A 15,556-nucleotide genomic window follows, 5' to 3' on the forward strand; every position below is an offset into this window, starting at 1 on the left:
ACAAGCAATCCCACCCATATTGATCACGACTGGTGGGTGGTCACATCCAAGAACTCACATACCCATAACTGATCAAGAAAGTGGGACACTTGATTTCATTTACTTCTTAGTCCCTGCACTACAGGAGCTCTTGAGCTGAACTTTTTCCCCTCTCACCATGAGTGGCGAAATGCTACACCTGGGTCTTAAAGGCCTTCATGTTCTCGCTATCTTGCATTTTTTTTCCTTGTTATGTTACTACTTTTTTTTTTTTGGTTCCCCATCTGTTACAGTCAGATCCTTTCATATCCTCACCATAGCATCAACTCATCAAAGGATGGTATCCCTCAACAAAGGTATCCCTTGAACCAAAACATGACTGTGCATCCTGAAAGATCCCTTTGGGCACTGTAAGTGACCCTGCCACATTACATATCTATCAAACTACACTTCATATTTGCAATGGTGGTAAACTTCCTCACTATAAATGCAAGAGGACTGAATCACCCTGCAAAACACAGGTCTATATGGAAAGAGGCATTAAGGCATAAGTGCGATGCCCTTTGCATTCAAGAAACACATTTTCAAAACCACCCTAAGTGCTCTGTTGCTAAGTATCCTCACATCTTCTTAGCAAATGCGGAAACAAAGAAAAGAGGTGTATTAACAGCCAAAGGAGACTTGGTTACTTTTACGTTACATAGAGAGATTTCGGATCCACAAGTCCACTACCATATTTTAGTATGCAACATCAACTCTACCACATATACTGTGGCCAATATCTATGCCCTGAACAGACACCAGATCCAATTTTTGAATAAGGTCTTAAAGAAGATTTTCTCATTACAGCAAGGCTCCTCGCTACTATGTGGAGATTTTAATCTCACACCAGACCCAAAGATGGACTCTACTACATCTCTCCCAAGGCGCCAAGCATCATTACAACGATCACTACACACCCACAAGCTCTTTGATATCTGGAGGTGCTTACATGCCAATGAAAGAGACTACTCCTTTTTCTCCACAAGACATAACAACACATACACCAGAATAGATCTACAGTATTTGTGGTAGACAGGTCTCTTCTGCCTAAGATCAGGTTTTCTGAGATTAACGCCAAAACTTGGTTGGACCATGCCTCGTAATGCTGTTGTTTGGAGACAAATCGTCTATCAACCTTATCCATATTTGGAGATCCAACTCGTGGCTATTCCAGACTGCTCCTTCCAAGCTCATGCTAGAAAGAAGTTTAAATGAATGTTTTTAATTTAATGTCCCATCTTTGGAATATCCATCTGTTGTGTGGAATGCTCACAAGGCCTTTATGAGAGGTATTCTTATTAAATTAGGAGCAGGGGCTAAGAGGCAGAGGGAGTGGCTTATACAAGATAGCACTACAAAAATACATACATCAGAAACAAAAAACAAAACTTCCCCTTCTAAATCACTCTCTGACCAACTGACAAAATTACGATATGATCTTAGACTAATTTTACTAGAAAATTTTGAAAAAGCCTCTAGAAGACTAAAAATGACATATTACGCGAGCGATAACAAAGCAAGTAAAGTCTTGGCTAATTGGCTAAGAGGCCATAGATACAAAACCAAAATACCTTTTATTTTTCACCCAAACAAGATAGCTATAGCTTGGGGATGGTATAGTTTAACACCTTTAGTCAATACTACAGCTCCCTCTATAATCTCAACCAGGATCCTAACACCTTTCAACCCACAGTTGAAAATATTAGCAAATTTTAAAAAAAAATTCACCTTCCCAAGTTATCGAAGGACCAGTTAAATAACCTTAATCTTCCCTTTACTGATGATGAAATCATCCATTCTATCGAATCTCTGCCTAATAACAAATCGCCAGGCCTAGATGGTTTGACTGGGGAATACTATAAAACCTTTAAACACATTCTTACTCCACATCTGAAAAAAGTGTATAGCCGGGCCGCTACTGCTGCCTCTTTCCCTTCCAAAATGCTCAAGGCAATAATAGTTGCACTACAGAAGCCGGGGAAGGAACCAGCCACACCACAGAATGTTTGCCCAATTTCGTTAGTAAATAATGATCTAAAAATCTATGCAAAATTGGTGGCTAATTGGATAGCTGATAGCCTACCTTCACTTATCAATTTAGACCAATCTGGGTTTACAAAAGGTCGCCAAACTGCAGACCCATCTAGACTTGACTTAATTAATATTATACATTTAGCTAATAACAATAGAACGCCTTCTCTGCTCCTGAATCTGGACGCGGAGAAGGCACTCAACAGAATACACTGGTAATATCTGGCACAGGTGCTTACCAATTTTGAATTTAAGGGCCTTATTTACTAGCCCATCGGCCCAAGTCTATGTATCCAATGTTTTGTCAACCCCATTTAATATATCTAATGGATCTCGGCAGGGATGCCCTCTTTCCCCGCTTATTTTTAACTTACCGATAGAACCCATGGCTACATATATATGCACACATTCACAGATAAAGGCCTTCCGGATAGGGAATAGAATGCGCACCATTAGTCTTTTTGCAGATGATATCATAATGAGGCTCATAGATATGGAAACTTCACTGGCTTCGGTATATCTAGCATTGAAACTCTTTAATAAAGTATCTTACGTAAAGATAATTGAGATGAAATCATATGTTTTGGATTTGGGAATACCAGCTAAAGCCAAACAGGTCCTTCAACCCACATCCCCTTACGTATGGAAGAATAAAGGGATTGCCTATACAGGTATTACCCTCACTCCTAGAACTGCTGATCTTGTTAAGGAAAATTATACTTCCTTCCTAGACTCCTTACGCGCCAAATTAGATAAATTAGCCCGTTGCGAAATGTTTTGGTCAGGAAGGTTGGCAGCCTTCAAAATGCAGATTCTCCCACAATTACTTACCTATTTAGAATTCTACCCATTCCTATACAAAACTCTGATTTTTCATCCCTGCAGTCTATACTAAATAAATATCTCTGGCGGGGCAAGAGGGCATGCTGTGCTTTCAGCAAGCTTATTAAATCTAGGCAAGCAGGAGGCATGGGCCATGTTCACTTGCGCGATTATTATTTGGCTTCCATTCTTGCTCAACTTAAAAAGTGGTTTGCTTTGCAACCTGATACCTTATGGACAGAACTAGAACAACTTCAAGTGCCGAAGGGAACCTGTATAATTATTTAATATCAACGCACCATATTATTCACAGAAATACCAAAATTTTACCTACCATCAATGCCTCAGTAGAAGCATGGCTTACTTTGTGCAAAACCCCATTTATAAAACAAAAACTCACCTCTCTAAAATTTCCAATAACAACCTTCCTTATACCAGACCTAAATCTCACAAACTGGCAGTTGAGAGGTATTTTATACTTGGAAGATCTGTATGCTGGCCCCGCCTTAAAAACCTTTCAGACACTGCAACTGGAGTACTCTCTTCCTGCCACTGAACACTACAAATATGTACAAATTACTCACCTTCTACAGAATACTAGTACACTGATTATCTCAGTGCCTTGGCACAATTCTATCAATTAAAACCTACAAATTCTAAGAGCATCTCATTATTTTACTCTCTTCTTCAAGATGAAACTGAGTTTGCCAAATCTCCCCCGATAGCAGCTTGCGAAAAAGATTTTGGGAGTGAGTAATCCATCGAACAGTGGAAGACAGCATTGAGTTCCACATATAAGGCTACTAAGAGTGTGAATCTATGGGGAATGACACAAAAAATATTGCTATGCTGGTACCTGACTTCACATTGGTTATCTAAATTTTCCTCTAAAATATCTTCGACTTGCTGGAGGAGTTGTAGATGTACAGGAACCCTGATTCATATTATGTGGTCCTGCCCAAGACTCTCCGGGTATGGCACTATTGCCTTTGGGAATAGAATCCACACCTCACATGTTCAGAACTATAATATTACATATTCTGATAGCAGCACGCCTAACTATCCTTAGACACTGGAAAGACCTAGGGGTTCCAAGCCTTGGAGAAGTAATCCAAACTACCCACATCCACAGCACTTACGAAATACTCTTTGCATCTAGCATGGGGAAGTATAGTGTTGCTCTCAAAATTATGGCAACCCTGGTTAACATGGTATTCATGACAGAATGGTTCTTTAATAGTCCAATATCCATAAAATAGATATACTACCTATTGGATCCTCACCAGGTGAAAGCTGTATTTTTCTCTGACGTTATCTTATCTAAAAACAATCATTGTTGTTGTATATCCAATCCATAACTAGGATTCCACATTCCCATCTGGAAACCTAAAAAACGAGTTACAATGTTTCCTTTTGTTTTGAATGTACACTGTTTTTCACATTCTTTGTATGTGCCTTTTTAACATATTCCTGCCTGGCCTATAGCAGATTGACAGCCGGGTGGGACACTCGCCATTGTGACTGGGCATCATGTGACGTCCTGTCAAGACGAGCCACGTGTCCACGGGACACAGCCAGTGACAGATCACTACACCAGCCCGTTGCCAGTGTCATGTGACCGCTGTGACCAATCACAGCAAATCACTTGTCAATTGTACACAATGGATGGCTTCCTGTCATGCCATCCATTGTATACAATTATGTTGTTAGCTGTGACTGGTCAAGGCAGTCACATGATACAGCAGGGCCAATCACAGCCCATCTGTATCATGTGATCAGCTTTGCCCAATCACAGCTAATCACAACAAAAGGCTGAATGAATCAGTTTCATTCAGTAACAATAATTGCAAATATCAATGAAATACATTGGTATTAGCAATCATAATGTGCTAAAAAAAAATCCTGATCACTTGCCCAGAGTAGTTCAATGTTACTATGGTAACATTGTATTGCTTTGGTCACAGTGTGCTGAAAAATAAAATAGTAAAAGAAAGAAAAAATATAATACAAAATAAAAAAAGTAGAAACATTTGAAAGTAAAATACAAATTCAATTAGTATTATTATTTTCACCAAAGAAATGTAGCAGAATACATTTTGACCTAAATTTATGAAGAAATGTTATTTATTTACAAAATTTGATAACAGAAACAAAGAAAAGTGCATTTTTGTTTCAAAAGTTTCAGGTGTTTTTTGTTTTATTTAGCAAGAAAGCTCTATTTGTGTGAAAAAAAATGCTAAAAATGTAATATGGGTACAGTGTTAGAGAGAAAACAGGTGGCGCACACACCTAGTGCATTATCCAAGGTTTATTGTAGGAATTAAATCATAAAAACATACTCACAGACGAAGCATGTATCTAAAAAGCATAGAAAAATGACAATGGCCACAACGGCGGGCAAGGTGTTCTCACTGTCAGTGCGGTCAAATGGCTGACGCGTTTCGGGGACGAATCCCTTTCCACAGAGCTGATGACCAGCCTCTGATGCTGATGTATGATGAATGGAAAGTGAAGTAAGAGCCTTGCTGTTGATGCATCAACAGCGAGGCTCTTACTTCACTTTCCATTCATCATACATCAGCATCAGAGGCTGGTCATCAGCTCTGAGGAAAGGGATTCGTCCCCGAAATGCGTCAGCCATTTGACCGCACTGACAGTGAGAACACCTTGCCCGCCGTTGTGGCCATTGTCATTTTTCTATGCTTTTTAGATACATGCTTCGTCTGTGAGTATGTTTTTATGATTTAATTCCTACAATAAACCTTGGATAATGCACTAGGTGTGTGCGCCACCTGTTTTCTCTCTATCCAGTGGCTGATTTCCCCGTCTGAGGAGGGCTGCACCCCTGGAACATTTCCTTTTGGTTGTCGCTGTCCTGGTACCCTTGGCTTCCCTTTTGGCTGTGCATATCCTGAGGCGCTGGAGAGTACATACGCTATGGGTACAGTGTTGCATGACCGCGCAATTGTCATTCAAAGTGCGACAGCGCTGAAAGCTTAAAATTGGCCTGGGCAGGATGGGGGTATAATAGCCCAATATTGAAGTGGTTAAAAACCAATAAAAATGTATTGAAATAAAAAAAGGCATATTAAACCTTCACAGTTGTTATCAAATCAATGTGTGGGGGAAATCTAGTGAAGACACCAATTTTGGTGAAAGTTGTCATTTTTGTTTTTACTTTTGTGTTTTTGGGGCAGGAAAATAAGGAAATTTTATCCACTGGTGACAAAACACCAGACAGAAATGTTAGCTGTTCTTCGATATATCTAAAGCCAGAAAAGCAGTTTTTAGTGGAGTTCTACATTAACAATGAACTTCATTTTATTTGATGTATTATTATTATTATTATTATACAGTATTTTTCTAGCGCCAAAGGGTATGCTCCGCGCTGTACAGTAGCAAGGGGGACAGAACATGAAACAAGACAGTAACAATACAAAACACGAGGGGTTTGAGGGCCCTGCTCTTTCGAGCTTACAATCTAGGATGGAGGGGAAAGTGGTACAGGAGGAAATGGCTGTGGGGGATGGAGTGGTGGGAGAAGTGGAGGAGGTTAGTTGTTAGGTGAGGTCAGGCGTTAGGTGAGGTTGGGGTAGGCTTCCCTGAAGGTGGGTTTTCAGGGTGCGCCTGAAGGTGAGGAGGGTAGGTGACAGTCTGATGGATTGGGGTAGGGAGTTCCAGAGGATGGGGGGAGTCCTAGAGAAGTCCTGCAATCGGGCATGGGAGGAAGAGACCAGGGAGCTAGAGAGTAGGAGGTCCTGTGAGGAGAGGAAGTCACGGGTAGGGTAGTATTTGGGTATCAGGTCGGTTATGTAGTTTGGGGCAGCGTTGTGAATGGCTTTGTAGGTCAGAGTTAGCAGTTTGAATTTGATGCATTGGGCAATTGGGAGCCAGTGAAGGGATTGGCAGAGGAGGGTGGCAGATGTGGAGTGGTTGGTGAGGTGGATGAGTCTAGCTGCTGAGTTCAGGATCGACTGGAGTGGGGATAGCGTTCGTTTGGGTAGGCCAGTGAGAAGGGAATCGCAATAGTCCAGGCGTGAGATGATGAGGGAGTGTACGAGTTGTTTGGTGGTGTCTGGGGTGAGGAATGTGCATATCTTGGAGATGTTGCAGAGGTAGAGCCTGCAAGATCTAGATAGCAGTTGGATGTGGGGTAGGAAGGAGAGGTGGGAGTCCAGGGTGACACCCAGGACTTTGGCGTGTGGGGTGGGAGAGATGGTGGCGTTGCTAATAGTGATGGAGAGGATGGGGGGGGGTGCGGGGTGGGGGAGTATTGTGATAAGTTTAGAGAAATTGGAAGGGTTTTATTATATAATTGCAGGACATAAAAGTTGACCAGAAGCCTACCTAGATCATTCTGCCTCATGTTTCTGATCAGTTTACTAATCTCAAATAACTGATTTTTTTCACAGAGAACTGTAAGTGGTTCAAAGCATGTTGATGCAAGTCTGCTTTGTTCTATAGTGTATTTATTGCTTGAATAGGGTACTGAAAGGATATGTCAGATAAGGTGAAGGACGTGCTTAGTTATCTGAACATTTTTCAATCTTAAAGATTTGTTAGCATGTTTTAAAACCTAGTTACAAAGTAAATGTTATTGCTTTAGAAGTTAACTCATCATAGCCCAATTGTGGCAAGTTGTGTTCAAATCATTTGCAGCTGCTATAAACATCAAATCATTTATGCCCAGAGCTTTTTTTCTCAAAGAATAGGTACAGGTACTTTTGTATCACCCCTTATCTCCTACCAACCTCTGAGAACTGTCTCTTGGTTCTACCCATCTCCTAGTACCACCCCTTTTAGAGAATACAGAAGCAACTGTCATTTTGTGGTGCTAAGTAATTGTATGGAATTTCTTAAGAACAAGAAAATCAGTAAAATGTACAGTACCAGCTGCAGTCAGGAAGAATAGATTGCCCTAGCAACAATAGATCCATAAACAGTAGAACCCATACACCAATATACCCCCCAGCAACATTAGATTCACCCAAGCAACAAAATACCCTTATCAGCAACACAGAGTCTTAGCAAATTGAATGCCAGGTTTTGGGGGTTTCAAGTAATCATCAGGCCTAAATGATGCATTTTAACATACTGTATGTGAAAAAATGTTTTAAAAAAGGGTTTTCACAGTGTTGAAAGCACAAGCAGCAGGAGATAAATCATCCAGATGTTGAACTGAGCACAGGGCCCCTTCTGTGCTCACAGCCATAGGGATTAGGTTAGCACAGGGATCCCTGTCCACCTTTTGTGCTTAAACACAGCATCATCAAACCACCAGACTAACCAGACAGCATTGAGCAACTTCCATGTCATATGTAAGCTGTGTTAAGATGCCACCGAATCAGAACCATATGCTACAACTGCCGTCCCTCAGTGCCACTGAGCTCTTCAATCACGCTACATGCCAAAAAAACCCAGTCTGTATAATATATTACTTAATATACTGTATAAAATCAATCTTAACAATAGACCCCCCCCCCAACAATAAAACACCTCCCCAGTAACAATAGACCCCTGCCAGCACCAACAGACCATCCAGCAGCCAGCATCAATGGACCCCTCCATCAACAGTAGATCCCTCCCAGCAATAACCCCCCAAGCAACAATCTATCACCCAGCAATCAGCCTCAATAGACCCTCCAGTACCCCTTGCCATTACATACATTCAGCGCTGGAAGTGCAGAAACTATGTTCCCCCTAATGCCCACTGAAAAAAAGCCCTGTTTATACCTCTGTGAATAACATCAGTAATCTGTTTTTACTGAACTGGAATTTATCCTGACAAAGGAAAATCAGGCTCCATTTAGGGAAATTGTAAAGGGTGTCTCAGATACAGGTATATAAATCTGTCAGTGCACTCATGCCCTCAATCCCCAGCTACTGCACCTATTCACACTTTCAACCACACGGCTGAGAAGTTTTGTACTAGGGGTGGGTAGAGCCTGATGGGGAACTGAGAGACTAGTTCTCCATCAGGAATGCTTTATTTTTGATTGACAGCCCACAGAAGTGGGTAGATTGATCATTGCAAACATATGCTGCCATGAAATAAGGGAACTACTGACAGAAACTTGGCATTATGGCTATTTTGAATTTCCATGCACAATATTTTCTTTAGGTGATGCTCTAATGCTCATCTGTTTCAGTCCAGAAAACTTGCCAAACAACAAAACTGTGTTTCTTCAACAATGAATCACTTGTACATAGCATGTCACTGTCTGTCATTGCTCTGTTGGGGGTGAGCACAGTAAACTTTGTACACAGTGGAGAGGTCTCCCTCATATTAAATCCTCTTCTGGTCAAATGTTCCTAGCCTATAATGTTAGGCTATTTTCTCTTCTAGTGGAATATTCGAGAACTATATTTAAAGGCAAAACCTTTTTTTTTTCATTTTAGATAGAGTGGAGAGGGTTTGCAACACCTGTCAGGTTTTTTATTGCTGTCCCTGTTGAGGAGACCCCCCTCTCTATTTGTCCTGTTTACTATTATCACTGACAGTGACAGTAAAAGAAAAGCCCAAACAGCAATAGAAGGGAAATCTTCCAGTTGGGACACCAGGGCTGTTAACTCTGGTAAGTTCCCAATGGGACACAGATGGCAAAAAACTGACAGGCGTTATAATCCTCCCTTACTCTATCCAAATTTAAAAGGTTTTGCATTTAGTTATACCCTAAGCATACCTCTCAACTTTCTAATAAAAAGCCATTCAGTGTAGCTTAGGGTGTGGTTGCCATCATCCCTATTTCCTTAATAAAGTTGCACCTTACATTTAATGGGATTTTTAAGGCAACCTTGGAGTGTACACAAAGAAACTAATGATTTAAAAAAAATCAACATTTTATTGGACAAATTTCTTTTGTTTGGCAAATTGGCACATATTGAGTAAACATTCCATATTAGCCAATATAAAATACAACAATTTTAGACAACTTATTCATTTCGCAAAATTGTAATTGTTACAATATGTATCCAGTGGTATCCCCCAAAGCTGATTTCCATCTTACAACCTCAAGGTTTGACTGCAGATATATTCAGCCTGGGAACCACCGTGTTTCAAATACATTAACACAAATTCTTCCTCAAGGAACGGATACCAATCTATAACAATAATTATTGTCAATGATCAATTTTTAGTAAATATTTTTATAATTAGGTATTGGTAAAATGAACCATATAAGGTACATGACTTACATAACCACCACAAACAGTCAAAAGAAGATGTTTCACTATGTTAGAAGGCGAGCCTCCTCCAAGAATGAGGCCATCAATTTGGTGTGCAAGGACCACGGATGCCACATCACAAACACTGTCATAACAGAATATGTATAAATGTAATGCAGTATATGATAATATCTTAAAAGTAAAATAAAGCATCAGATGTATATGAATGAGTCCCCCAACATAGTAACGGATTAAGTGCCAGACACGTCAATATAACGCCGCCCCATCAGGGAGACAAACATAGACCTCTACAATGGAAACTTGCACACAAAGAACTTTCTGAGATGAAGAAGAGGGTCACCTTGAAGCACTATGTTTTTAGGTCAAGGGCACACCCCTGCTATGTTATGGAATGTATATACCAAAATTAATTTTTTTCCACCATAACTTTTCCTTTATACTGGCTTTTCAAAATTGCAAACCACATAATTAGAGATAGAATGAAAGTTCAGTGCAGAATAACACTTTAGTAGCTGAATAGTACATTTTCATATATCTGTACATCAGAACAAGAGGAGGGACAACTGAGGAGGAAAGAGTGACTAAGGAATTTGGGTCCAAATGAGGGACAGTTGGAAGGTATGCTTTACAGTAATTGTAAAGGGTTTTTTTTTAATTGTAAGAACCATGTTATACCTACCTGCTCTGTGCAATGGCTTGGCTTTGCACAGATCAGCCCTGATCCTCTTCTTCTGAGGTCCTTGCCGGTGCTTTGGCACCTCCTGCTTTTTGAGTACCCCTCTTAACAAGCCACTTGCTAGGGGAGTATTCATGCAGGCTCACTTCCCATACACACTGTGTCAAGCTATTGACACACATAGTGTGGCTCTGTCCCCCACCCCCCCCCCCCCTGCTCTTTCTCCTCACAGGATTTGATTGACAACAGCAGGAGCCAATGACTCCTGCTGCTGTCACTTAGTCCAGTGAGGAAGAAAAGAGAGAACAGCACCACTGCTGCTCTTGGGCACAGCACTGGATTGGGAAAGCATTAGAGTAAAAAAACCTTCAGCCTTTACAACCAATTTAAGGCTACTACTGGGATTGAAAGTTAGAGAATGTTACAATAACCCCTTTGTGTTTAAACGAAATAACAATTTTGCTTAATGTACACTCATTTACAGTTTATTTGAAAGATAATAAGCCCCGTATACACCTGTTTCTAATTCCACACTTTGATGAGCACTGCAGTTTAGGGCTGCTCTTTCAACCAGCTCTGACCAGCATGCACAATAACAGTAGTATCTGTTTTAATTCAAACTCTGCATGAAAACATCCCACATGCAGATAAGTTTGTAAAGATGGTTTCAAGCTTTCTTATTGTGATCACCTAATAGCTGTAAATAAGCACTTCACAATTATTTTCCAGGGTAATGGTAGATCTTTTCTTTCCTGTATCCTTCTCTGAGCAACAACAGAGTGATCATTTTGTGATACAATATAAAGTAAAAAATAAATAAATACATAAATAATAATAATTAAAATATATAGTGCTGTTATATAATAAAGTTTCTAGCTCTTTGCAGAAGTCTGTTACTAGATCATTTAGCAATCAAGCAAACAGCTATATAGTTGAAATTCATATGTTAACTATTTTAGTTGTACATGTACACTGAAATTGCCTTCATTCCAGTGGATGAGCTTTTCTCTGCAGCATGGCTGGGGGCTGCCATGATTAAAACTTATCCATAGGAATGAATGTGCCAGCGGTGTGCATGTGCAGTGAAAGGAAGTTCTGGAAGGGTGGAAGGTATGTATCATGCAAGGCAAGTGGGTGAGGAAATTAATGGACAACTGTACTAACAGTTAATTTGTCCTCTAGGGGTGCATGTTACTTTACTTCAGGTAAGCAAAACAGCTTGGTTCAGAAACCTCCCTGCCTGCTGATTAGAAAATAAAGAAGCAGCAAAACACTGATGAGTTTGCCCTTGTCTCATTCTGAAATCTTGTTCAGACAGCTCGCTGCTGAGCAGTTTTGCTCTGATTGGCAAAGAGAGTCAACTGTACATCGCTCAATGTATTTGCTGTTGTACAGGGGATTTCATGGAATTATTTGGCAGTTAGTATATAGAAATATAGTTCCAATGTTTGGGTAAGTGCAAAAACGTCTTAGCAATGATGTGTTGTTTATTAGAATAATTGGGCGCATTATAGATTGAAGAGGTTGAGTCAGACCAAAATGATAAATAAGCTTTCTGCAGTGGAAGATGTTATAAGTAAAAGTCCACTGTAATGGAATATCCCCGATATGTTACATTATTTAGAAGAATGAAAAAACACAACATCGGTGGTCATCAAATTGATGGAGATTTCCAAACAGTTTTTCTATTTTTATCAAGAAAGATGGAAACCATTGCTTTACAGGAATCCTGCAGTTTAACGTATTAAATTCTCACCTATTAGTAACCTGTGGAGTCAGAGGTGATTAGCTATTTATTTTTCTGTAATTGGCCCAGCCAGTTGGTGAAGGTCTAAGCTATGGCAAAGTCCTCAGAAATCTTTTCCTTTTGACTGTATGAAGATTGAAATATTAAATATATTAAGTTATTTATTTTTTCAAAACAGTTTTGGAATGGGTTTAAATCCAGAATGAATCATGGGGTTAGTTATCTTCATCATTTTTCTAGTCACAACCTGATTTTCTCATTTAAATGGTGCTATATTTGGCAGTGCTAAAGTCCATTAGTTTGGTGGTTGCACTGAAAATTGAAAAAGTCAGAATCAGAATGCTAGAAAATCATATAGTCATTCACATATTCAGTTAAGAAGTTATATTGAGCAAGGAAAAATACATTTGTTGAGAAGCTGATTTAGGGACACAATATAAACATCTGACATCTAGAAATTATCCATTTATCAAACAATTGTTTATTCAATTAACATTGGCAGTTCCATATTTAATTGTCATATGTGTGGGGGGAAAAAAGCTAAATACATGTATGGGGACTGTCTTACCTTCAAAAGAGTTTATTGCATTGTTCAACCAATGCAGGTCCTGGTCTCCCTACAGCTGCCCACAACAGACTGGTCAACCACCTACTGTCCTTGGACACTGACAGAGCAGATCTGTGATGAGGTCCATATTTTTGGAAGCTTTCAGTGTTAGATGGATTGCATAGAGCAATGTAGTGGAGCCTCATTAGCTTACAGTACTGTCCCAGTCCCAATCTGAGCACTGGAAAAGGGGATACATAACATCAATGTAAAAGCTATGCACTGATGCTGTCACTTTTCTCTTTCTATATGACAGGAAGCCATAAAGCTAACACAGGAAATAATAAGGTTATCTTACTGCAAAGAGATTGGTAATTTACATATGTTTAGTTTATTTGTGCTAGATGACTGTTTTCAGTAATTATAGACTATACATGTGCCAACAATCAAGCACTTTTTCCTATCTTCTGAAACCAATATATTTGCAGAAAAATGTTGTAACGGTCAAATTATTTTTAAGAAGTTTGCATTACAAACATGATATTTTTATTTATTTTTTTATTCATCTAAGCACATTTTGATATTGTTTTTTTTGTGATTTGGGAAACAGGATGAAGTTGCTCGTTTGTTAGCTCTCAAGCCTGAAATTGGATCCTTGCAAGTCCAGGGAACAAAATTAAAAGAAAAGGAACAAGGGCCAATGTTTTTGGACGCAGATGTAGCAGCTTTTCTCAACCACTATAATCAAGTTCTTTCCAACTTGCAATCTAGAGAAAAACAGCTTCAAAATAGTAAGTGTAACCAACAAAGCTTATGGGTCTATAATTACTGAGAAATCTTACGATATTAAATAGTTTGCTTCATATTTGTCTGCAAAGCCCACTTAGAGTGCGGTGTGACCTATCAATATATGTATATGCATGTTTATCTGTGTTTAAACATTGTTTTGTGTATGTACAAATATGATAAATTTAAATAGATGTATTTATTAGTTTAAAAAGTGTGCTAGATCACTACAGTTTCATAGACGTACATAATTTAACCACTTCCTTATTATTATTATACAGTATTTATATAGCGCCAGAAATGTTTGCTCAGCGCTGTACATTATAGTGGGGGACAGAACATGAGACAATACAGTAACAAAACAATACACGAGGGGTTCGAGGGCCCTGCTCTTTCGAGCTTACAATCTAGGAGGGAGGTGAAAGTGGTACAGGAGGAAGTGGCTGTGGGGGATGGAGTGGTAGGAGGAGTGGAGGAGATTGGCTGTTAGGTGAGGGTGGAGTAGGCTTCCCTGAAGAGATGGGTTTTCAGGGTGCACCTAAAGGTGAGGAGGGTAGGTGACAGTCTGATGGATTGGGGTAGTGAGTTCCAGAGGATGGGGGAAGTCCTGCAGAGGTGGAGACCAGGGAGCTAGAAAGTAGGAGGTCTTGTGAGGAGCGAAGATTACGGGTTGGGTGGTATTTGGGTATTAGGTCGGTGAGGTAGTTTGGGGCAGCATTGTGAATGGCTTTGTATGTCAGTGTTAGTAGTTTGAATTTAATGCGTTGGGCGATCGGGAACCAGTGGAGGGAATGACAGGGAGGGATGGCAGAAGAGGAGCGGTTGGTAATGTGGATGAGTCTGGCCGCTGAGTTCAGGATAGACTGAAGCGGGGATAGCCTGTGTTGGGGTAGGCCGGTGAGAAGCAAGTTGCAGTAGTCCAAACGTGAAATAATGAGGGAGTGAACGAGTTGTTTAGTAGTGTCTGGGGTTAGGAAAGTACGTATTTTGGAGACGTTGCGGAGGTGGATTCTGCATGAATTTGCCAACGATTGGACATGGGGTTGGAAGGACAGGTTTGAGTCTAGAGTGACACCTAGGACTTTGGCTTGCGGGGTGGGACTGATGGTGGTGTTGTTGGTCATGATGGAGAGGGTGGGGGGGGGCGCGGGCTGGGGGGAAGATTAGGAGCTTGGTTTTGGAAAGGTTCAGTTTAAGAAAATGGAGCGACATCCAGTTTGATATGTCGTTCAGCAGGTGGGTGATACGGGCGGAGACTGAAGGGGTGAGGTGAGGGGTGGAGAGGTAAATTTGCGTGTCATCAGTGTAGAGGTGATAGTTGAAGCTGTGGGAGTGTATCAGTTTGCCGAGGGAGGAGGTGTAGATGGAGAAGAGAAGGGGTCCAAGGACAGAGCCTTGGGGGACCCCAACAGAGAGGGGGAGGTGGTAGCATTACAGGTAACGCTGAAGGAGCATTGGGATAGGTAGGAGGAGAGCCAGGAGAGAGCGGAGTCTCTGATGCCGAGGGAGTTTAGTATATTAAGGAGGAGGGGGTGGTCAACTGTGTCGAAGGCCGCAGAGAGGTCAAGGAGTAAAAGGACTGAGTAGTGGCCATTAGCTTTGGCGGTTAGCAGGTCATTAGTAATTTTGTGTAGGGCAATTTCATTGGAGTGTAGGGGACGGAAGCCAGACTGTCATGGATCGAGGAGGTTGTTTCAGTGAGGTGGGCGCTTAGGCGATTGTAGACTAAGCGCTCAAGGAG

General features: G+C 40.6%; 1 protein-coding gene across 1 annotated transcript in view; it reads left to right on the plus strand.

The window, feature by feature from the left end:
• Positions 1-15,556, plus strand: part of DMD (dystrophin) — a 2,676,943-nt gene that overhangs the window by 770,293 nt on the left and 1,891,094 nt on the right. The window contains exon 20 of the mRNA XM_089653005.1: positions 13,640-13,820. Within this exon, the coding sequence (XP_089509131.1) occupies positions 13,640-13,820 (181 nt within the window). The remainder of the gene's footprint in view (positions 1-13,639; positions 13,821-15,556) is intronic.

The sequence above is a fragment of the Staurois parvus genome, unplaced genomic scaffold (genome assembly GCF_062004578.1).
Source record: "Staurois parvus isolate SC_StPar_1 unplaced genomic scaffold, SC_StPar_1.0 ptg000696l, whole genome shotgun sequence".
Taxonomy (NCBI): domain Eukaryota; kingdom Metazoa; phylum Chordata; class Amphibia; order Anura; family Ranidae; genus Staurois; species Staurois parvus.